Source organism: Equus asinus, chromosome 9 (assembly GCF_041296235.1).
Source record: "Equus asinus isolate D_3611 breed Donkey chromosome 9, EquAss-T2T_v2, whole genome shotgun sequence".
Lineage (NCBI taxonomy): Eukaryota > Metazoa > Chordata > Mammalia > Perissodactyla > Equidae > Equus > Equus asinus.
In genome coordinates, this window is record NC_091798.1 from 89,996,536 (window position 1) to 90,020,919 (window position 24,384).

At 37.1% G+C, this 24,384-nt stretch overlaps 1 protein-coding gene across 2 annotated transcripts in view; it reads right to left on the reverse strand.

Moving 5' to 3' along the window:
• Positions 1-24,384, reverse strand: part of SCAMP1 (secretory carrier membrane protein 1) — an 82,916-nt gene that overhangs the window by 52,140 nt on the left and 6,392 nt on the right. Inside the window, exon 2 of one of the 2 annotated variants that reach the window (XM_044777962.2) lies at positions 6,528-6,605. In XM_044777962.2, the coding sequence (XP_044633897.1) occupies positions 6,528-6,605 (78 nt within the window). Of the gene's footprint in view, positions 1-6,527; positions 6,606-6,642; positions 6,776-24,384 lie in introns of those variants that run through there. The other variant, XM_070517888.1, reaches the window with a different exon arrangement.

Consider the following 24,384-nt stretch of genomic DNA (forward strand, 5'->3'; position numbering starts at 1 on the left):
AACCAGCACTTGCGTTTTAGCCAAAGGATTGTGGCCAAAGTAAGGGGGTGAGGGGAAGTCAAGGGAGTTGAGGTGTATGCAAGGGAGTGATCATAATGACTGAATGTGGAATTTAAGCCGAGAGGAGAGAACAAGAGGTGGATAAAGGACAGTCACATAGTAGTGATGCGGGCTTGGTGAGTCGAGGAGTCAAAAGAGATTTCTTGGACTCTCAAGGTCTGACAGCAGTGCTCTTTTATTCAGAGAATAGTATGGAATAGCATGGGGACAGGACCCATGGGCAGTAAAGAGCTGCAGGCATGGGGACAGGATCCATGGGCAGTGAAGAGCTGCAAACATGGGTTGAGGGTAGGGCTAAATTTAAGGTACAGGTATGTGAGTTATCACTTTACAAGACAAAGGAAAGAACATGTAAAAAAAAAAAGTCATTAAAATGGTATCAGTGCAGGTGGGGCCTGGTTATTGGGTGGTCCTATAACTTTAGATAAGAATCAAATCGGATTAAGTAAACAGCTGAAGCCACCACCATATCATCTTCAGTTAAAGACAAAGAGGATGTTACCGGGGGGGGGGGGGGGGTTCAGTTACATGAGGTTACCAGACAAGTACAGCAAACAAGAGCAAGATTATTATGCAGACTTAAGTCCTTGCGTTCCCCATTGTGAGTTTCTAGAGATAAGGTCATCCCCCCTTCCTCCTGGTGCACAGAGGGAGACACCCCCACAGATGGAGACTTCCTTCACAAATGCAAAAGTCTCTCAACAAAGGGCAAGCAAATTCCACCCTTCAGAGTTTCTTTCCTGTCTGCAGCTTTCAAAAGTAACTAGCCCAAAATAATCCTCATCAGTAGGATCAACAAATTAGAGGTCCTGGTAGAGTTGAAAGATGTACTGAAATTGAGGAACTAGAGGAGTGACTAAAAAGATAGATGAAATCAAGATTATGGAAGAGTAAGTGATTATAATGAGTCTACAATATGACCATGGGCGTGAGTGACTTGAGATAACATGGAAGGCAAAAATCAATGGAAGAAATGAGGTCAAGGCACTGAGAGGGTAAGTGTCGGAAAGACTACCACTAAGAATTCAAGCTAGGAATAGTGTTAGAAAGAGTAATGGTGAACCAAACACTAAAATTAAGGAATAAAAAAAAGAAAAAGAAGAGGTAGAAATTCAGGACTCAGTAATGGAGCCACAGTGAATGGTGGTACCCAAATATAAGCTGATGGCATGAGATTCAATGGTGGGAATTTTTAAGACAGGAAGGAGGAAGAACGTCTGGAAGTAGCAATGAGAAACAAGATATCTACCTCACCTTTATGCCCAGTTGTCTGAGAACTGTGAGAGAAAAAGCAGCTGATTTTTCAGAAAGTTGCAGGGGAAGCAGTGTCCTCATAGAAAGGCCAGTTTCCACAGAGCAAAAGAAAAAACATTCAGAGAAAAAAATAAGGATAGAGGGGATTTTGATGAAGATGAACTGTGACTCCCAGAGAGCACAATGGGAAGTTTCAGGAATTAAGGAAATAGAAGGATACAGAACAAGGAGTGTGCAGAGCATCATGAGGATTAAAATCCAGGAGATGAGACGTATTCTGGGAGTCTATAGAGTTTCTTGTAGAGATTGACACAAATAGGAATCAAGGGCATAAAGACATTAGTCCTGATAAACTTAAGCCAGACACATGTTGGGATAGGTGTTCTGGAGGCTCCACTCTGACCCTTTTAAATGGGATGAAGAAATGGAGACTAGAGACAGCAGACTAGCGTGAAAGACTTGCTGAGACTTGAAGTGGCCATGGTGGAGAAACCTACATCGCAAGGAACTATGCAGTCTCTAAGAACTGCAGATGGCACCTGCGACCTGAGGGCAGTCTCCAACTGATATTCAGCAAAAAGCTGGACCCCTCACTCATCCAATCACAAGGACATTAATTCTGCCAAAAACCTGAATAATCTCAGAAGCAGATTCTTTCCCAATCAAGCCTCCAGATAAGAATGCAGCCCAGACAACCCCTTGATCACAGCCTTGTGAAACCCTGAGTAAATGACCCAGTTAAGCTATGCCTGGACTCCTGACCCACAGAAACTGTGAAATAATAAATGTGTGTTTTTTCAAGCCACTAAGTTTGTAGTAATTTGTTACACAGCAATAGAAAATGAATATATCTAGCATGAGAGGTTCATCTTGCCCCAGTGAACATGAGCATAACCTAGAGAAGCCAGGGATTATGACCATGCCCAGTCTCTCTCAACTCCATTCAATGACAGATAAAAGGCTCAGGGGAGGTGGTCTCAATTGGGTTGGGGGTTAGTGACTAGATGACCTGAGCTGGAGCCAATGGCACATTAGAGGATAAGACTAAAAAGATAGTACGGGGGAAAGTGTAAGGGGACTCTAAACTTTCTGCTCAATTTTTCTGTAAAACTAAAACTGCTTAAAAAATAAGTTTACAAAAAAGTTAAAATAAAACAAAAGACATTCTGAAGTCAAATCATGGAGGGTCCCATGCCACACTACCAAGTAGGCAATGCATAATCAGTGTACACATCTCTAAGGAGAGGAGACTAAGCTGACCTCGGCTTTAGGAAAATAATTCTAGTCGCAGTGAAAAAAAAAGGTTTAAAGAAGAGAAATTGGAGACAGGTAAGTAGATAGGCCATTGTATTATGTCATATGAGTATCTGAATTAGGACAGTTTAGTACGAATGAAAAGGACAGACAAAAAGGTAATATCTCCTAGAGGCATAAGTGACAGACACGATGTGGTAACTGATAAGATGTAGGAAAAGAAGCTGTTTGAGCCAAAGAGGACTCAGGTATTTCTAGCCAGTGACACTAGGAGAATAGAAGGCAACAGTTATCATTAAGTGAGACTAGAAACAAAGAAGACTGGTTCTGGAAAGGACAGATAATGAGCTCCAAGAAAGACAAGACAGTAAGAAGCAAAGGAAAAAGGAAAAGATAAAAAAGACATGCACACCAAGAGAAAATAAAGACAGGTCTGATGGTACAGAAACTGCCTTTGCAGTATTAGAGAAAGGTAAACTACTAAGCACAATGATATCCAGTCAGTCCCTGGAGCTAAAAGTTTTATCCATTTTCAAAAGAGAAATTGATATTATAAATTATTTAACTCAACGTCTTCCTCTCTGCCTCTATTGTTACACATAAAAAAAAAAAGACACCCAGAGACGTTAGGCGGTTTGCCTGAAGTTACCAACGAATTAGCAGCAGGGACTATGTTAGAATTCAGGGCTTATGATCTCAGTCTACTTCATGTCCTGAATTATCTTAGTTAGAGGCAGTTCTTTACATAAATCAATTATCTATGTCCCCATGGTTAGAAATGACCACTTGGGCATGCCAATGCTTGGAATTTTCTTCTCTTGGTTCTTCTGTCAAAAGGTACAGATCCTGCTACTATATGTGACAAAAATCATATATGGCAAAAACTAGCAGAACAGAAAATGAACCAGGCAGCCGCTCCCCAAAGAAAAAAAAATACAACAGTAAAGTAGGCCCTAGAAATGTCACTAAGGATTTCTATCAGCAGTGCCATTCTTCCCAAACACACATAGGCATCCCCATCCCTACACTTCAACACCCAGCAGAAGAAATCCTGTCGGAAGCCTGAATCCCATCACAAACGGCTGAAACTAGTGAGAATCAAGCTGCAGGAGGCATTTTAAACTGTTACCTCACGTAAAAGGAAAACAACTGCCACAAACACATACCAATTTTCAAGGAAGAGCCAATTCTTCTAGTAATTTATCCATTAAATTTTAGAGGGTAGGTCAGGGAACCTACCCACCATGCTCAACATAACTTAAGTGGGAAAATGCATTTTGACTTCAAACAACAAATTCTTTCATAACTCAAGACTATCCTGCATTTTTATAGTACATCTCAATTCAGACTAGCCACATTTCAAGTGCTCAATAGCTTTCCATTTTACTGCCAACAGACTTAATCTACACTGTAAGGTGTCTTGTGATAACTCCTTTCTCTGAATTTATAATATAGAATGAATTAATAGGTAAATTATTCAAACATTTAATTGTTGCCTTCCTTAAATATCTTAGTTTCCTCCAAACAGAAAACAAAATATTAAAGAAAACCTAATTTTACAAAAAAGGAACAAGACATGAACTTTCTAAATCTTGGCAAGGTTATACACTCGTTCTGCTGAAGGATCTTCCTCTTGACCTCAAGTAGCTCACCACACCCTTATGCAACAATCCAGAAGTTTCATTTTCACGAATATTTTTCTAAGACAAGCATGAATACCACCAATAAACTAAAATAGTATTTGGGCTGAGTTCTAACATCTCGTTTAAGTCAATTATCCAAGTACATCTAGTCTGTTTTGGAAAATAGTCACAGCCAAAAAAAAGGGACAAATTTCTGAAACTATAGGAAACAAAGGAACTTTTAATTTATTATTTCAACTGTGTTTTCCATCATGTAAAAAGTTCAGTGGAAATGCGTAAGGCCTCTTATAATAATTTTCCTGATTCTGACACTATCACTGCTCACCAAATCTGAGAGAAGTGTTTCATTGTAAACTGGCTTGTCATTATTGCCTAGCTACATACCTAAGATGAGTCTCTTTCGGAATATCTATCTTAGTAAAGTCTCAACGCTTAGGACCATGATTTACATTTTTCCATTTTATTTTTCCTGGATAGATCTTCTTTGTATAATTTTTTTAAATCCCAATTACATGAAATTATTTTTCACAGACCGGGACTATATCTTCTATTTCTCAGGCATATCTCTCTAAAGATAGCCCTAGCAAAATGGAAAAGGCAAAAGCTTACAGAAAACAGACGAGTTAGCAAATTAGTTCTACCTCCTACTAGCTGGATGACCTGTGTCTCACATTTTTTATCAGTAAAATGGAAATTAAAAAATATCACTTTGAATGTTTTAAGACTTCAGTACGATAACATAGGTAAAGCACACAGAACAAAGTGGACAACTCGATGAAGATTACTACTCCTGTTAAGAATAATCTAAAGTCGCTCCTATAAAAAGGTAAAAATATCTTTCAAAAAACTGCATGAAAATCTTTTATTTTTTACCACCAAACTTTAAAAAGTTTTGTTCCCATGTCCGCCCCCTCAGAAATCATGTTAGAAGAACTACATATAGTGAAATAAAATACATCAGCTCTTCTTTTTCTGGCTTTCAACTACTACTAAAATGCAGTCTCATACATTCATAGCACTAATTTACTATAACAGTGAACCATATGAAACTGCCATTTTTACATGACAAACCGGTCAGTGTATCGGCCATCTCACATGGTTCAATCTGAACTTTACTTGCTCAACGAACACTCTAGTGATCTCAGTCTGGGTTGCGGTTGCTACACATAAGCAAAGGCTGTTAAATGAAGGCTTTGAAATAACAAAGTGAAATTTAAAAGTTCATTCTTATATTAATGCTTTTACTTTATACAAAGCTCTTCCTAAAACTAAAAGGTTAATATAATACATCTTGAAGAAATTTCCAAGTGAAAATCTAGATAATCTTCTTGAATTATTTTCTAGACTATGAAAAACAAACATCTGGAAGAGGTGATCAAGTACGGATCATTAAACTGATATGTAAATTCAAGTATACATACAGCTGAGGAACTTCAATATCTTTAAAAGGATGACGGACATTTCAAGAGCCAACAATGTTTAAAATTAGGGCCCTCATGAATGTGGTATTTAAGCTAGAGACTCAAATACAGGAGATAAAATTATTTGCCATAGAAATTTTGGGGGAGAATTCTCAACAGACCTACCTCAATAGTTCTCAAAACTGGTTCACAAAAAAATCATCAAAAGGGCTAAAATGAAAAAAAAAACCAAAAAACACAAAACTGCCCTAAAAGTGAGAGATTAGAGCCCTAATGGATGGTGTCATAAAGCTGCCCACGTGCTTCTAATATGCATCCAGGGCAGCGAACCCCTGTTCCACAAGGATTTTTTTCATACCACTACATTTTATAAATCAAGGCTAAATTCTGAAGGCAAGAATATGTTCCTAGGCCAAGTAAAGTTCCAGAGGTGGTAGTCTACCAGAACAGAAGGCTGGTACTATTCAGAATAACCTAATTCAAATGACAATCATACAAATATTCATGGTACAATTCCATACATAGGTCCCTCATCATAAGAAACCATCACCCCACATTACCATGAAGACAATGTGCATACCAAAAACACTTCCCTCTCCTACTTAAAATACTGTAGTAAGATTTACATATTAGAGGGATTATTAGCAATTTAATTTGTAGAACACAAAAGAAAATTTGCAGTATTTCACTAGGACCATCATGGTAATTTTCAATTACTACTGATATTCCTTCCTGTTTTAAGAAAAAAAATAACCTAAGTTCTAAATAAAACACTACCAGCTTGTTTTACATAAGTTTAACCAATCAATTAAAAAAGAAAACATAATTAAAATAGAATTCCTATTTAATTTCAATTTTAACATTTAAAAGTAGTTCAATTAAACAATAGTCTTACTGTTCTGGAATCTGAGAATGGATTGTATTCATCAAGTCCTGGTGGAACATTTCTTGTCACTTGTGTAACTGATGGGTCCTGGAATAAAATTCGAAGGAGAAAAAAGATCACTTACCCTTTAAGATACAATTTTTATATTTACAAAGCATTTGCTTTATCTGTATTTTTGGTCACCCAGCAAGGCTAACAGAGGAAAATAAGATTATCAGATTTACTCAGTCCCATTCCAACGAAGTTGAAATTTAAACCCACAACCTTTGCACCCTCAAGGAAAAACAAGTGAAAACTGGGTTAGTTTCAAATTAGCTGCTAGTTATTATAGAAAGAATGAAAGTGGACTACCTCTTAACGGCTGCGTGGAACTGACTGGACAAGAGCATTCTCAGCAAATCTTGAGTAAACTCACCATCCTTTCCTCTGGGCTCCACAAAGAGTTCATGTTCCCCTTTTTTATATCTTCAATCGGTTTTGCCTACTACAGATTTAAGTACCACACTACAAATCAATGTCGCGTACAGGCAACATCTAGAGCCTTCAAGATTAAGTACCTCTTACTTGTTTTATTCTACTCCAATATTTCCACTTGACTGTAGTTTCTTTTTCCACATGATACTGGACTGTCTCCCCTTTTCCAAGTATATTACCACACTATCCTAGCTTTTCAAATTTTTTAATATTAGGCTTTTATATAAATAACTAAACCACAATATCCTAGATATTTATCCTATTTCTCTTGATTGTGAATGTAAAATACAAACATTATGAACATCTCAACAAAATCAACTACATAATCAACATGGAAAGTATTTGCAAACTGTAATGTGGCCTCGCTGGCTTTCTTATCCCTAGTTTCAAACTATGGTGTGCATCAGAATCAAATAAAAGGCAGAGTGCTGCAGCCCACCCCAGAGTTCCCGATGCGGCAGGGAGGAGCGGGCAGTGCTGAGACTCTAACAAGTACCCAGGAGATGCCGCTGCTGGTCTGGTCTAGGGACCACTGCTCTCTGGTCTATACTGTACCTTCTCCAACCCATCTGCCTCAACACAGTCATCAAAGTCACCTCTCAAAAATGAAAAGCTCATCTTGTCAAACTCCCCTCCCTGTCCCTCATCTATTTCAGATTGTGCAGAAGCTCTCCACTAACTATGAAGTCCAAATTCTTCAAAATGAGATACAAGGCTTCTGACCACCTAGCCTATCCCCTACCTTTGAAACAGCCTCGACAACTCTCTCATAACCACCTCACCTTGCCAGATCCTTCTCCCTTAAGCAAATGAAACAAGCTACTGCAGAAGGAGCCTCAAACTTGGCAAAAAGTGGTAAGGATAAATTAAAAGAACTGCACAGACAAAAAATAAAGGCTTTAGACTTGCTCAACAAAATGGGAGGGATTTCATTCACTCTACTTCCCAGGATTCCCCTCCCAAGTTTACTCAAAAATATGAGGAGCAGGAAGATTATCAAGAGGGGATGAGTGCCTCAGGAGAAATTTTAAAAAATAGAAATAAATGTTTTAATCAAATTTCTCTAGTTGGTGCATTGCTGTGGTTAAGTTAATTTAGAAGCGGGTTTAGGGTCAACAAGTGGAGACTTAGCAAATCCAGAAGGTTCAGCTGCAGTCTCAATGCCCGCCCCACCACCACTCACAAAACCAGGGGACCTGGGAGTCCTCAGACATCATATTCTTCCTTGGCATTGCTTCCTCTAGTGGGAATATTCTTGCAGGCAGGGTCAGTCTAGCAATCTCCTCCTCTTCCCTAAAGACTCAATCCAAAGACTACCTCATATGCTAACCAGTGATCTTCCTGATACCTTCCTGCCAGCCAAGACACTCCATCCAGGCTCAGTGCTCCCACAGAGTTTAGTATGTATCTCTTCTAGCATTTATTTCACTGAATTCATGCAAGTCTTTATTCCCAAATTAGATGGTGACTTCTTTCAATACAAGAAATAGGTAAATAAGTCTTTTTTACTAAATCATACATGCCTGGCAATACTCTGTTTCTTGACTGATTACTACCACCCCTAGGGGGAAAAAATCCAAAGAGTAACTCTTCAAGACAGTAGCAGCAGTAATAACAAAGAAATACCTCCAGAAAAAAAATGAGCATAAATATGAAGATAGTTCAAAATGTTTAAAAATGTTTGACCTCACTCATTAGAGAAACACTAATTAAAACTACACAGATGTAATCATTTCTCACCTATCAGATTAGCAAAAACCCAAAAGTCTGACATACCCTATTGACAAAGCTGTAAGAAAACAAGGATTCTCATACATTACTAACAGGAACAGAAACTGTTACAACCCTATACAGGGAAAGTTGGCAATAGCTGGCAAAATTACATCTGCATTTATACTCTGCCCACAATCTCACTTCTAGGAATTTATTTTGAAGATATACTGGCAAAGTACTATTTGTAATAGCAAAAGGCTAGAAGCAAACTAAATGTCTGTCAATAGAAGATGGTTGAATAAACTATGGTACATCTCCATGATAAAGTGCTATGCAGCTGAATATTAGCAGTTGTAAAATGGTATAAGGAGATCTATACACTGCCATGGAGTGAAAAAATAAGGTGCAGAATAGTGTAAATGAGATGTTGCCTTTTATCCACAAAGGAAGATAAAAATGTATGTGTTTATTTTTAAACAGGAAAAATAAACCAAAAACTAATAAAAATGATTACCTACAGGGAGAGAAAGCAAACAATGAAAAGTGAGCATAGGGTGCCGGCCTGGTGGTGCAGCGGTTAAGTTCACACTTCCGCTTTGGCAGCCCGGGGTTCACCAGTTCGGATCCCGGGTGCAGACATGGCATCACTTGGCACACCATGCTGTGGTAGGCGTCCCATGTATAAAGTGGAGGAGGATGGGCATGGATGTTAGCTCAGGGCTAATCTTCCTCAAAAAAAAGAAAAGCGAGCATAGGCTTGGAAGCTAGACTTCTCTGAATGTACTGTTTTCTACTTTTTCCTTTAGAACCTTGAAAATGTTTTTTATAATTATATAAGAAAACTAATTCAAAAAGAAAAAAGGAGGGGGGCAAAATGTAGGATCAGAAAGACAGATCCAGTTTAGTCAACATTCATGCCATTGATGTCATTCTCTCAATGCTAGAGAAGTTCAATGAGCCCAGTAAGTCCCAACTCTCATTTTATAAATATGCATATCCAATTATCAAGGGTCCTAAAGTTTATATTAGATATTTTTCAAAAATCCTAAGGTATAACTTAGTTCCAAAGAGACCTAGAATGAAATTATCCTTTCTAATTTCTACTTTTGACTACAATAACCAAAATACACTTGTTGCCTTCTAGCTTCTAGAAAAGTTTAATCCAGGCTGAAAGCTAACTGGCAGTTTGACACAATCATTGTCTCAATTGAAATGAGTTCATTTCTAGCTGGGCCGGAATTTCTCCTACTATAGTATTAAGTGACAAAGCAGTAGAGTATGTACAGGATACGCCAACAATGATTTAGGAAGATAAAGAACCGATATCTCTGAATTACCACATAATTAACATTTCAAATTAGTTTTAATAAATGTAAATAGTGTTGAGGAAGCTTTAATCTCTAAACTGGAAGAAAACAACCAAGCTGAAGATTTAAGTAATAATGAATGATCTTTTAATGCCTATTAAGTATCCAGCACTTATTTATATTATTTCCAGCCCTTGCTATGATCCTCCCTGGTATACAGTATTATTCTATTTTTCAGAGAAAGAAGCTATAGCCTTGAAAATGTCAAGAAACTTCCTCAAGATCAATATGTCGGAGACAAAATATGAAGCCAGGACTTTCCAATGCTTCTGTTCATCAGATATACTAAAAATAGAGTTTACTATAATTACAACTTCATCAAGAAAGACATTGGTTGAGCTGATTGTTTAACAATGATTCCAAAACTTTGGCAGGAAAATATTGTGCTTCCTCTTCAACACAATAAAAATGAAACTGTTTCACCTGTTAACTTGGTTGTTTCTATGGCGGTGGTTCTCAAACTTAGCACCCATTGGAATCACCTGGAGAGCTTGTCAAACCCAGATTGCCGAGCCCCACTCTAAATGTACCCTGATATCTGGGATGGTGCCTGAGAATTTGCATTTCTAACGAGAAAAACATTGAGATAGTCTTATTTTATTGACTTAGAGGACTATAGCAGGCTTCTTTATTTTGTTAACTTTCAAGAAGCAAGTAAAGACATTCTTCAGAGTTTAAATATCCTGCTTGCATCTAACTGCACAAACATTAAAGTTATCTTTATGTCATTTCATTAAGCTAAGGCTACCATGCCAACCTTTAGTAAGCCACTTGACTGCATCGTCTTATTTCATTAAAAACTAAGATGCATTATAAAAATAAATGTTTTTACAAAGAAGAAAATAAGTAAAAATTTTACACCTAGCATAATTAGCTTTTTTATAATCTTTAATCCAAGTTTCTTTGCCAAACCCTCCAGGGTAGTGCACGCCTTCATTGTATTTCAACTGATTTCCTCCAACACGCATTAAACTGGACATTTCTCAATCAGCTGCCATATATACCCTCACAGGAAGATTCCAACCTGGCAGAAACTACTCTGACCTTCAGCTAGACGTGAGGAGATTAATTCAGTAAACACTTCTTGTGGCTAATTAACCTCAGTCTCCCGCTTACTCTCTTCTCCGTTTATAAACCATCCTCGAGCTAAACAGTAGACTAATAACAAAAAAGCCTACACGTATGATTGTGTTTAATCATATATTATGTATCCACTTACTATATCTGCCAACACTTAATAAGATGAGTTTCAAGATTAACACTCAAAACCCTGAGTGTCTTAGGTACTTGTTCTGTAGTAGAAAGAGTACTATTCTAGGAATTACGAACTCTGGATTCCTGGCAATTACTAGCCTCTGTGACCTTAGGCATGTCACCTAAACTCTCAATTTTCTCACCTGTAAAAAAAAAAAAAAAAAGGAGAAATGTGATAGATGATCACCCCACTCCGCTGCAGCTCTGAAATGTTATGCTATAGACTGTAAGTCTTCATTGGTTGAAAAGCTGACTGCCTGCATCCAAACCACAGGTCCACTAATGAAAAGCTGGAAACTTTGAACAAGGCACTTCATATTTCAATGTGACTCAGTTTCTTCATCAGTAAAATGTATCACATAGCTCATGAACTACTACATGTAAAATGCTTAATACAGTTCTTGCACATGGAAAATACTCAATAAGTGATAGCTGAGACTGCTATCATCATTACCAACAACAAGCTAAGGATGAAACAAAAAGCTCTCCATCTTATGATTAACTGAGATATTAAATATAACACATCTCACGTAATGAATAGGCCAAAAAATACCCACAGCCACTTTCTGAGGAAAACAACCAGAAGCAGTTCTTTGCCCAACCTTTGTGTCATATGACCCTATAACCTCAGCTACATGTGAAAGGATGAGGAATTGACACCTGTGCCAAAGGCAGCCATTTTTAGAAGATATGAGGAAGCCTGGCAGACCCCAACAGAACTGACTCTATATTGGATAATGGGTAATCAGTCCAATTAGATCCTGTTTCTTGAGGCACCTGAATATGAGACATGAAGACTGGTAATTAGTAGCATCAAAGAAGCTGACACTAGTCATGGTAGAAAGACAAATGGAAGCGAAGTCAAGAGAAGGTGACCAGAAAAGAGAGCAGTAGGTACAGGATCTGAGGGGAAGAGAAATTACTAGAGTTGCCAATGAGTCACCAAGCAAAAAGAGGGCCCACACAGCTCCTGCTATTCTAGCTGGTGAGGAATGACTTGAGGTTAGAAGAGTTCTCACAATGTCCTGCAGGTCCTCTGAAGGGCCTCAGGGTGAAGAAAAGAGGAAAAAGTGTGAGAGGAGAAGAGGGAAAAGAGGGTGGCAGAGATCAACCCCTAACCTTCACTTGAATCAGTGCAGCTTAATTTTTATCTGTTTTATAAATATTGATTTCACATGAAAATGGCTTCCAGTGCTTGGCAAGAGGGAGGCAGAGGACAGGGGAGTGCGGATTGAGGAAACACCCTGTTAGCTCCCGGAGACCTTTCAATCCAATTGCAGAGATGGACTGTGTTGGACTTACTTCTCCCCTCCAAGAATCCCTGCAATAAACCTCCATCACTTGAAGTAACCTGAGCACATCTCCATGCCTTAAAACCAGAACAGGTGGAATCAGTATTCTTTGCCTTTTTGTATTCCACTAAAACTCCTTGTAAAAACAGTTTACTGCCACTAATTGTATTTAAATAAAATCTGCTGTGAAAGCTTTTATTAAGTATAAACATTTACTGATCCCCTGTATACATACTGCTCCCCAATACACTTACTGATCCAAAACTGCTAAGTCACTGGTTAGTTTAACTCTAGTTTCACCTTCTTCTTTCTCTTCCTCTTCCAACTTAAAAAATAAGAGGAAGACTAGAAATATGACTCTAGTCTTTAATTTATCCTATTTTTCTTAGTGTTAGATATACTCCATAGTTGAAAAGTTTAAGCCAACTTGACAAAACGTATCTGAAAAAAAAACTCCCTTCATATCTAAGTTTCCTCTCTTCCCATCTTTTCTCAGGATTATCCTATCAGTTATACTTTTCTCTCATACGTTCAACTGCTTCCTCTCAAAAAGATGCCTCACACCTAACATTTCAAGTCTCAATCATCTTTAAAATGCACACAAGCAAAGAAAAACAAAAACATTCCTTCAATCACAAATCACCCTCAAGCTACTATCAAGGCCCCGCTCTCACCCGTCTTTCTGTCCACTTCTCCATCTTGCCCCCACCTCTCCCCAGATCAAGCTGCCAGCAATTCTCACAAGTAGACTGCAATAGCCTTCTTACTGGTCCCCCTCCCATCCTCAGACCCCTTCCCCAATCTATTCTTCATAATGAACCAGAATGAGCTTCTCAAAATACAAACTTGCTCATGTCACACCTCCAGATTTAATGTGAAGACAACAAATGTATATTGAGTTTGGTTTATGCTCTCAATAATCAAAGAGCAGATTTTAGGCCTTTGAACATTTACAAAAATTTGGGGATGGACAATGAATAACTAGTGAAATCATTAATGGAATAGGGATTGCAAAGATGGGTAAATTCTCACCATCTATATAAGTGAATGCTAAGGAATGAAGACAAACTGTAAACCGGAGATAACTACTGACATTCTTTTATCACATACAGCTTACAGTGCAAAAGCCATCTACTGTTTTAATAATACATTTTACCCATCTAGACCTATCCTATATATAATACAGTGGCCACTAGCCACATGTAGCTCTTGAAATGCAACTAGTCCAAATTGAAATGTGCTGAAAGTCTAAAACATACTATGTTTATGATTTCAAAGATTCAGCACAAAGCAGTGTAAAATATCATTAATAATTTTTATGTTGATTATGTGTTTAAAAGGTATTTTACATATATAGAGTTAAATAAAATATATTATTAAAATTAATTTCGCCTCTTTTTTTTCATGTGGCTACCAGAAACTTTAAATTACATATGTGGCACGACTTATATTTCCATTGGACAGTACAGACCTAGGCATTACAACTTATTCAAGACTGGCTTACAATATAATTTCACTTTCATCCATTTGGGCAAATTCAACTGTGTTAGCAAAAACAAACTCAAGACAAAGCTAAATTTCCTCTAAGTTTTTCAAAATTACAAAAGATGACAGGAGACCTGATCAGAAACCTCCCAATCCAACGTTTTTAATATAACAGAGTAGCAGACTTGCACCACACTTTTTCACTTTCCTCGCACCTTTTCACGTGAGATAGCAGAAGACAATTTGAATATTAAAACAAGATTTAGAAGAAAATGCATATTTACAATTCTAGCAAGGAAGCCTATGGGAAATCAAAGAAGGCTAAAGGAAAGATAGATGCAGGGAGAGAAAGAGAATTCATCTAGTTTAGCACAATTCTCGGCTCTTTAATTGCCTCATGTAATCCTCAGCACAGCCCTGTAGACTCCATATCTTGTCTTTCACTGGTGAGAATACCAGCTCAGAGATGTTTCAGCAACCTGCCCAAAGTCAAGTAGCTAATAAGCGAAGTGGTCAGGATTCAAATTCAAATCTGAATCCAAAGACTAAGTTGTTAGAAGAAAATGTAATAAAGAATACAAATATTCCTCAAAAGAAAAAGACTGAAGTAAACATTGCATTGCTCCACAAAACTTAATTAAAATACTCTTCAAGAGCTCTGCTTAATCCAATCAATATTGTACACTAGACTAGGCAACCTGAGTAAACAAGAAAAGTCCCAAGCTAGGGGCTATGAGAGGCCTAACCTTTGGAGTATTAATTTTTTTCTACACTATACTTCTCAGAGCTACTATAATCATAGGAATTTAACAAATAGAATTTCACTTACCTAGAGAATTACTAGAGTTTCTAAATGCCCCTTTAAAAAAAAAAGGAAGTAGAAGAAGCCATTAAAAATCTCAGCAAAACTCTAAAAGAAGATGTATTTAGCAAAATTTTTATAACTCATAAGAAGTGCTTAATAATCACTAGGAATTATTCAATAACTCATGATTTTGAAAAACTGATATTCGTTTTCATGCAAGAGTCATGACAGTCTTACTGAAACCTGAAAGAGACTCAAACTAATTTTTATGGACTTGAATCAGCCCTTAGTAAACTGGAAACAACTAAAGCAATCTCACCCAGATTTATAAGTGCAACTTAAAATTCAACAAACCACACCTTAAGTTGCACTATTTTTCCATGTTAACACTAGCATTAAATGCCAAAAAATAATCATCATCATTTCATTATCTAGTACACTCTACATTCTAAAGGAAGAATTCTTTGGGAACAAAACTTCATTTCTGAACATAACATAATTTGGTTAAAATTTCCTCCAGATAACTAATGGTCTATGTAAGGGACTTTAATATAGAAAGCAACAAATTCTAGTACTTAGCCCACAGTCAAAATGAAATTAAGAGGTCTGGTCCTTTCTTTGTTCCATTTTATATTGCCAGCAGCACTTTTGGCAGTTACTGTGAGAAATCATCCCACATTATCCTTATTAAAGCCGGTCCATGGAATAGTTTTAGTCCAAGTTCTGTAATTCCTGAGTAAACTCAAAAATACGAACACGTGTGTCTGAATTTCCCCATCTATAAAATGAGGGAGGTGAACTATAACAACACATAAGCCTTCTGCCTCAGACTCTGCATTTAGGGGAACTGAGGCAACATACCAGCCAATTCCTCTTTTTCCTTCAAGACAGCTCAGGCATCACCTTCTCAGGAAATTTTTCTCCTGCAAACTGAAAGACGTGCTATTATCCCAAAAGTCCTGTGCACCCCAATGTTTATTGCAGCACTGTTTACAATAGCCAAGACGTGGAAGCAACCTAAGTGCCCATCAACAGACTAATGGATAAAGAAGATGTGGTACATATATACAATGGAATACTACTCAGCTGCAAAACAGAACAAAATCATTCCATTTGCAATAACATGGATGGACCTTGAGAGAATTATGTTAAGTGAAATAAGCCAGCGAGAGAAAGATAATCTGTATATGACTCCACTCATATGAGGAATTTAAAATTATGGACCAAGAATAGCTTAGTGGATACCAGGGGATAGGTAGGGTGGGGGGTGGGCACAAAGGGTGAAGTGGTGCACCTACAACATGACTGACAAACATTAATGTACAATTGAAATTTCACAAGATTGTAACCTATCAATAACTCAATAAAAAAAAAAGACAAAAAAAAAAATCTGAAAAGGTCAACGTGATCCAAAGTAGCTTAATTGTGTGCTAGAACACAGCCCAACACTCATATCCCCCAGTTTTCATGTCTACATTGTTAAAGAATAAAACAATGTTCAAAACATCATGCATCCAATAAAAAATTCCCAGGTACGCAGAGGAACAGCAAAATATGACTCTAAGCAGGAGAAGAAAAATCAGTCAACAGAAACAGACCGAGGAATGGCAGAAAGTATGGAATTAGCAGACAAGGACTTAAAGGCAAATTTTATGAATTTTATAAATGTGCTCAGTATGTAGAGAAGACATGTACATAATGTGTAGAGAAATGGAAGACATAAAAAAGATATGAATGGAACTTCTGATTATGAGAAATACAATGTCTGAAATGAGAAACTCCAAAGAATGAAAGTCAAAGTCTTCACTGACACATGAGGCCTACTTTCCCACTCTTGCCTGAGGCCTCTGGGCCTTTGCACCAACTAGCTGCTCTCTCTGCCTGAAGTACACCCCCCAGATTCTGCTTGATTGCTCCCTCACTTCCTCAGGTCTGTGCTCAAATGTCCCCTTCTCAGTGAGGCCCTCCCCATTTAAACCTGTATTCTCCTCTCTACTCCTCAGCCTCCTTTGCTGCTTTATTTTTCTCTATAGAATTTTTCACCATCTAACTTGTTCTATACTTTACATATGTATTTTGGTTCTTTGTCAGTTTCCCACACAACACTGTAATCTTCACGCGGGCAGAGATTTCTTCCCCTGTGTTCACTGCTATGTCCCTAACATCTACAGCAATTCCTGGCACATAGCAAGTGCTCAAAGAATATTTGTTGAATGAATATTTTAGAAAAATAAAAAAATTAAAAAAAAAAGAAAAAAAGAAAGACGTGCTATTCTTGTTTCTTGAGCATCAAAGTATTTATCATGCATTGTGTCTCCCAACCAAAGTGTGGATTCTTCAACATCAGGGACTCCTTCACCTTTGTATCCCTAGTGATTATTTCAGTGTCTGATCCACTTTTGGAGCTCCATGGATGTTTGACTAAAATAACCTACTCTTGTTCCACCTTCAATTTACTGAAGACAATTGAGTTTGAAACTTTAATCTCTAATGCACTCACAGCAATTACACAACTATTTTAAGTAACCATAAAGACCTTATTAAACTGGCAAACTCTCCAGTTTAAACAATGGCTGATAAAGACTGAGAACATGCTTTGCTTATTTTTCAAATTATGCCACTGGATCCAGTCAAAGTCACATTAATCATCTAACCAAAGCAATAGAAATTAGTCCACAGGCAAAATAATTAGATGGTCCATTGGCAAGTGCTATGAGAGACCACTAAAGTAAAGGGATCCTGCTATTCCAAATTGCACGTTCTATTATGTAGCACCATATATGAGCGATATGAACTAGAGCCAGTCAAAAAAAGACAATATGTCTAAAGATAGAGCCGTGGAAAAAAATCAAACCAATGACTTCTTAAAGCAATCACTAGGGCAAAAAAACTGAACATTTAGATAATATCAAAATGAGTTACATCTTTAATAAAAAGACACTTTAAAAAATAAAGCAACTTTAAATAGACAACCAGTACCTTTGACCATACACAAAAATTAACTCAAAATGAATCAAAGCCCTAAATGTATGCACTAAAACTGTAAAACTCTTAGAAGAAAACACAAGGGTAAATCTCGGATTAGGCAATGGCTTCTTGGGTATGACACTAAAAGCACAAGCAACAAAAGAAAAAAGAGGTAACTGGACTTCATCAAAATTAAAAATTTCCTGTTGTAAAGTACACCATCAAGAAAGTAAAAAGAATGCGCAGAATTGGAGAAAATTTTTGCAAATCATGTATCTGATAAGTGACTTGTATCTAGAATATATAAAGAACCCTAACTCAATAATAAAAAGACAACACAATCAAAAAACAGGCAAAAGATCTGCATAGACATTTCTCTAAAGAAAATATACAAACAGCCAATAAGCACATAAAAAGATGCTCAACATCTTTAGCCATAAGGGAAATGCAAATCAAAACCATAATGAGACACCACTTCACACCTACCATAATGGGTATAATCAAAAAGACAAGTGTTGGCAGGATGTAAAAAAGTTAGAATCTGCTGGTGGGAATGTAAAATGCTACAGCCATTTTGGAAAACAGTTTGGCAGTTACCATAAGACCCAGCAATTCCACTCCCAGGTACACATCCATGAGAATGAAGGCATATGTCCATACAAAAACTTATATACAAATATTCATAGCAGCATTATTCCTAAGAGACGAAAAGTGGAAACAACCAAAATTCCTAGCAACTGGTGAATGGACAAATAAAAAGCAGGATATCCATGCACTGGAGTATTATTTGGCAATAAAAAGAAACGAAGTCTTCATACATGTTACAATATGGATGAACCTTAAATACATTATGCTACGTGAAAGATGCCTGTCATACAAGACTACATATTATATGATTCCATCTATATAAAATGTCCAGAAAGCATATTAGTCGCTGCCTAGGGTTGGAGGAGTTGGGGGGAAGGAGGGAAGGACTGCTGAAGGATACGGGGTTTCTTTTTGAGGTGTTGAAAATGTTCTCAAATTGGTAGTAGTGATGATTGCACAACTGTGGATATACTAAAAACCACTAACTTGCACTGTTTAAATAGGTGAACTGTATAGTATACGAATTATATCTCAAAGTTGTTTAAATACAATCAGATGTAATATTTATTGGAAGAAATATTGTCAACTGACTATAAATCCATGTCTTCAAAACCTAAATACAGAATCACTCACTGCCCTCACAAATAGAGAGAAATGCTCATTAGGAAAGAAGTAAGGAGGGATGGTGTAGGGGGACTAGCAATTAGGGACTGCACTGACACCAGACTTTGAATATTTAAAATTGGATACTTTAACATCCAATCACACTAAATCACCAAAATTTCCTGTGAAATTTGAGAAACTGGGTAGCCAAAAGAGCTAGGTGCATTGAACATTAATGCACTGAAGTCTACAGACATAAAAAAGAAAAAGGCTGATCACACAGAACAGGAAAATATTTGGTCATATGTCTGTTCAACTGACCTGCGAGTTCAATCACCTTTGACCACTAATGAATGAGCCACTGACCTGATATCCTAGGGATGGGAGAACAGCAGGGTCCTCCCACCTAAATATCACTTTTCAGTAAACTATCAAGAGATTTTCATACAAAAAACTTTGTTTTATCATACATAGTGGTTCTCCACCAAGATTAATGGGTTTTATGTCATTCTCCTTTAATATATTAAAGACAGAAATACCAAACAAATACCACTAAATGTGGCAAGCAAAGATCTGTGAACAAATTTTAAAAGGTCTTAGTAGTTTGGTTAGCTTACAGGCAGTCAACTTTTAAAGGTAGTTTTCCATGGGAAAGCAAATGTATAGTTCACAGAACATTTTCTTATGAAACAAATTCTGGCTAAATAAATAACCTACCCTTGTTAACTTGGTGGTTAAGCTCCCCCGGTCAGTACTTAAATCATAGCACCACCAAATCCAAGCATTCACTACAACAAGAGATCCATGGGGGGGACATGTTCACAGTTCCAAATGTGAGACAGGCAGTCATCTCCTGCTAGCTTCCCATGACGCTGAAAGTAATCATAACTTTATAAACTACCAGACAACTGTAATAAAAAGAACACCAGATGTCCTTTCCAAAAATCACCAACATTAGACAACCAAGTACACAACTGTCCAACAGTTAAACAAAACTTATATCACAAGGTGATTTGTCATAAAAAGAGCTCTCCTTATTACTACCCTCGGTTCAAGTTGTGATATATAATAGCTTCTAAAATCCCTAAGCTTTGTAAGACAACCAGTAATTTGTATGTTTTGCTTTTGTTACTATTTTTGTTAATACCAAAAAGTTTATAAAAATTAGAGTCTGCCTTAGAAAATATAGGCAATTTAAGGATGAAATAAAGGAGAATAAATAATCACATGTTGCAACCAAAGATAATTTTTCACCATTATTTATTTCCTTTATCTGTTTGTTATTTTAAGAGCTTCCCATTTTTGTCTTGATGCAAAAGAAAAACTCCTGGAACTATAAGAAATGTAAAAAAAAAAAAAAAAAAAACAATAAATACTGGAGGCAGAAAAATTAAGTAATTTGACCAAGGTCGGCTAGGCGGTGGAGAAGCAAATCTCAGCAGCCTGATTCCAGAGCCACTCTCCACCCTACTCCTCTCTGCTAGGAGAAGACAAACCTCTGCCAACATCACCGGCTGCCTCCTCTACACCCCCTAACACCAGGCTGAGAACACAGAAATGACTGTCTGCAATATACAGAGTTCATAGAACATTTTCTTATGAACTCAACTCTAAATGGTGCCTAAGTTCCCCTGAGATTCATATATAAACATTTCCATTAAAAATGTTTTAATCAAATAGAAAAAGCATGTAATACACTTCTTTCAAGCATAGAGAATAAATTAATTTGCATTTTTACAATATTCTGCTTACTCATAAGCAATTCACCAAAATTTATGACTATTTGAGATGCCAAAAATCAGGCACGCTAGGCCATAGATAAAACCACAAGCCTGACTAAATCAACCTGAAACAAGCATCAACAGATCTAGGAAAACTGCTAAATGGTGGTAAAATTACACTGGGATACCAGCCCCTGGCCATGACCAGCCGGTATTTCTGATGCTCTTTTCCTCTCACCTACCACTGTCATTTCTCACTACTTTCTACAAATATTCCGAATCACCATTTAAGGATTCTAACCACCATTAGAGGATTCCCACAGGTAAAACGGCTGCCAACGGCATGTATACCTCTCCACCATTGCTTATGTCTCTTGGAAAAAGCGGAAACTTCCAGTATTTGTTATGTGTATAACGTTTCTACAATATGCACTGTTTTGACTGTTTGATAAGCAAAAACCTTTAATAGCTGGTTTATTTTTTCTTCTATCATCAACTGAGTTAAAATTATCAGTGTATAACTATCACAAATCCCTTCTTCCTAGTTTGATCTCACCAATACTAAATGATCTCGTCCATACTCAAAATGCACACATTATAATAAGCACTTATTCCCTCACTTTATTAGTTTAAGAGGTTCCAATATTTTTGCTCACATGCAAAAACGCATTTAATGATTCATTTGCATTCTGTAAAATAAATGCAAGTGTTTCTTTTAAGGAAAAGAAAAAGTATCAAGTTGGTAATATTGATAACGTGTTCATAATTGCATTCTAAAAACAAACATAAAACTCAACATTACGTTATTTTTTAAAAAAATGTATTGAAGCAATCAGAGATTTACAAGCCATTGCAACACAAGCTCTGGCAATTTTGAAAACTGGGCAAGCTAATATATATACTCTAGGTATTTGGGAACCATTTGAATAAAATATAAAGAGCTTTTTTAGGTAAAATATTTCATTTCTTTTGCAAAAACATAGGTTAAGAAAGAATACAGAGATTTTTTGGTGAGGGTGCCAAGATCATTCAATAGGGAAAGAACAGTCTGTTCAACAAATGGTGTTGGAACAACTGGATATCCATACACCTAAGAATGAAGTTTGACCTTACTTCACACTATATACAAAAACTAACACAAAATGAATGGCAAACCTAAATATAAGAGCCAAAACTGTAAAACTCTTAGAAAAGAACATAGGGGTAAATCTTCATTACCTCAGCCTTGGCAAAGGATTCTTAGATACAGTATCAAAACACAAGCCACAAAATATAAATAATTTGGACTTAATCTAAATTGTGATTCAAAGGACATCAACAAGAAAGTAAAAAGACAATCAACAAAATGAGAGAAAATAATTGTAAATCATATACCTGGATGAAGAACGTGTATCCAGAATATCTAAAAATCTCTTACAACTCAATAATAAAAAAGACAACCTAATTTAAAAATAGGCAAAGGCTCTGAATAGACATTTCTCCAAAGATGATACACAAACGGCCAATAAGCATGTAAAAATATGCTCAACATCATATAGCCATCAGGGGAAGGCAAATCAAAACCACAATGAGATACTTCACACACACTAGGATGGCTGGAATCAAAAACAGCTAAGAAGCATTCATGAAGATGTAGAGAAAGTGGAACCCTTATACGCTGCTGGCAGGAATACAAAATGGTGCAGTCACTTTGGAAAACAGTCTAGCAGTTCCTCAAATGATTCAACATAGTTACCATATGACCCAGTAACTTCACTCTAGGTACATACCCAAGAGAATTTAAAACAGGTGTTCAAACAAAAACTTGTACATTAATGTTTATAGCGGCATTATTCACAATAGTCCAAAGGTGAAAACATTTCAAATGTCCATCAACTGATGGACTGGCATTACTAATTCTTAAAAGCACCCAAAGCCAACGCCAGGGAGAAGGAGATTACTGAGCTGCTCTCCGTGTGTAGTTCTACAAAGACTTCTTGTGGCAGGTCTGGCACAGGGAAGGGGAACAGGGGTTCCAACACTGGTCTACTATGAGAAGTCAGAAGCTTCAGGACAGTACAGGCTGCCTTAGCAGGAACAAATGAAACGGAGTGAAAGCGGCAAGGGGACTCGGCACTAAGTCAAATCCAAGCAACTCCACATCATCCTTTATTTCCCACACATGCTGAAAGTTGGGGAACATCTCACAGTGTGGGATTTGCATTACTCTATTTCACCACTGAAAACTAAATACAGGTTTAACATTATCACACAGACTTGTATTCTATCCTTTAGATCTGTATCAGGTCTAAAAACAGGTTTAATTCTACCGTGGTTTTGACAAGAAAATGTTACCTCACATTTATCTTCTGGCAATTCTGGTCGAAAGAAACCGACTCGAGTCACCTCAAATGCTGGGAGAAGGGAGGGTATTTTACAGATACAAGCAGAAAGAAGGATGCCAGGTTTCACAGAGACTGGAATTCTTCAAGACATGGCAACATCTCTTGTAGTTCAAGAGCAGCTCTACTAAGGGACAGGAATTCTAGAAAATGACCCTCAGGAGCTCCGGTCAGACGATTTCTGACCAGTGTTTCATGATTAAGATAATCTGACTTTCCTCATGTCTTTCCATGGTTATTCCCACTACAACTACCTGACTTTTTCTCTATGCTTTCAGTTCAAGTTCCTGAGAAAGATAGCGCAGTTAATTATCATCGTTTCTGTTGGATCACAATTTTCAGACCAAGCAATCTGATCTGCTCCTGATCAGCCCACGGACTGGCTTCCCTTAGGCCAAGTACCTTTGGTAAGATCAGTCAGCTGAGGCCAGGATAGCCAGGGTCACACAATCGAGGAGATGATCACCTATATGTAAGCAACCACTTAGCACTGTTCCCCCAGCAGAAGCTGGCGCTCAGAGCATAGCAGGCCCCTAGAACATAAAGCCTTCTCTCTAGCTGAGATGATCAGACTCAATCCTAATATCCAACAGATTAAAATGAGAAAGAATTTATGCATTCGCAAAATGGTCCATACAGGTACAAAAATCTAACAATTACAGAGTTTCAAAGTAGAAAAACATCTAAGAAGTCTCTACCTTAGCATCTCTGATAGGTCATCCAAATTCTGCTTGAATTTCTTCAAGTGCTGGGGAACTCCATACCAAAAAAGCACTGTCCAGCTACTCTAAGAGATTTTTAAAAATCTTTATGTTAGGACAAAACCTACCTTCATGTAAACTGTGCCAATTAGCCTTAGATTTTTTTTTTCTGAAGAACAAGTTTATTCACTCATCTAAGAATCCTTCAAGTATCTGAATATCTCACATTTTTCTTTAGCCTTCTACAGACCAAACCCACTGAGTAATTTAAACTTATTCTTCCTAGGACTTGATCCCAGACCCATGACCATCCTGACTTCTTCTTTGGGTACATCCTACTTTATTCAAACCACTTTTTAAATATGCACTTGGAATTACAGACAATACCTGTGGAATAGACAAGAACAGAATATTGTAGATTCATTTTTAGGAACTGGTCACAAATTTCATTAATCCAATATATATTTTTCAGGAACTACATCACACTGGTGATTCATATTGAGAAAATATCCAAT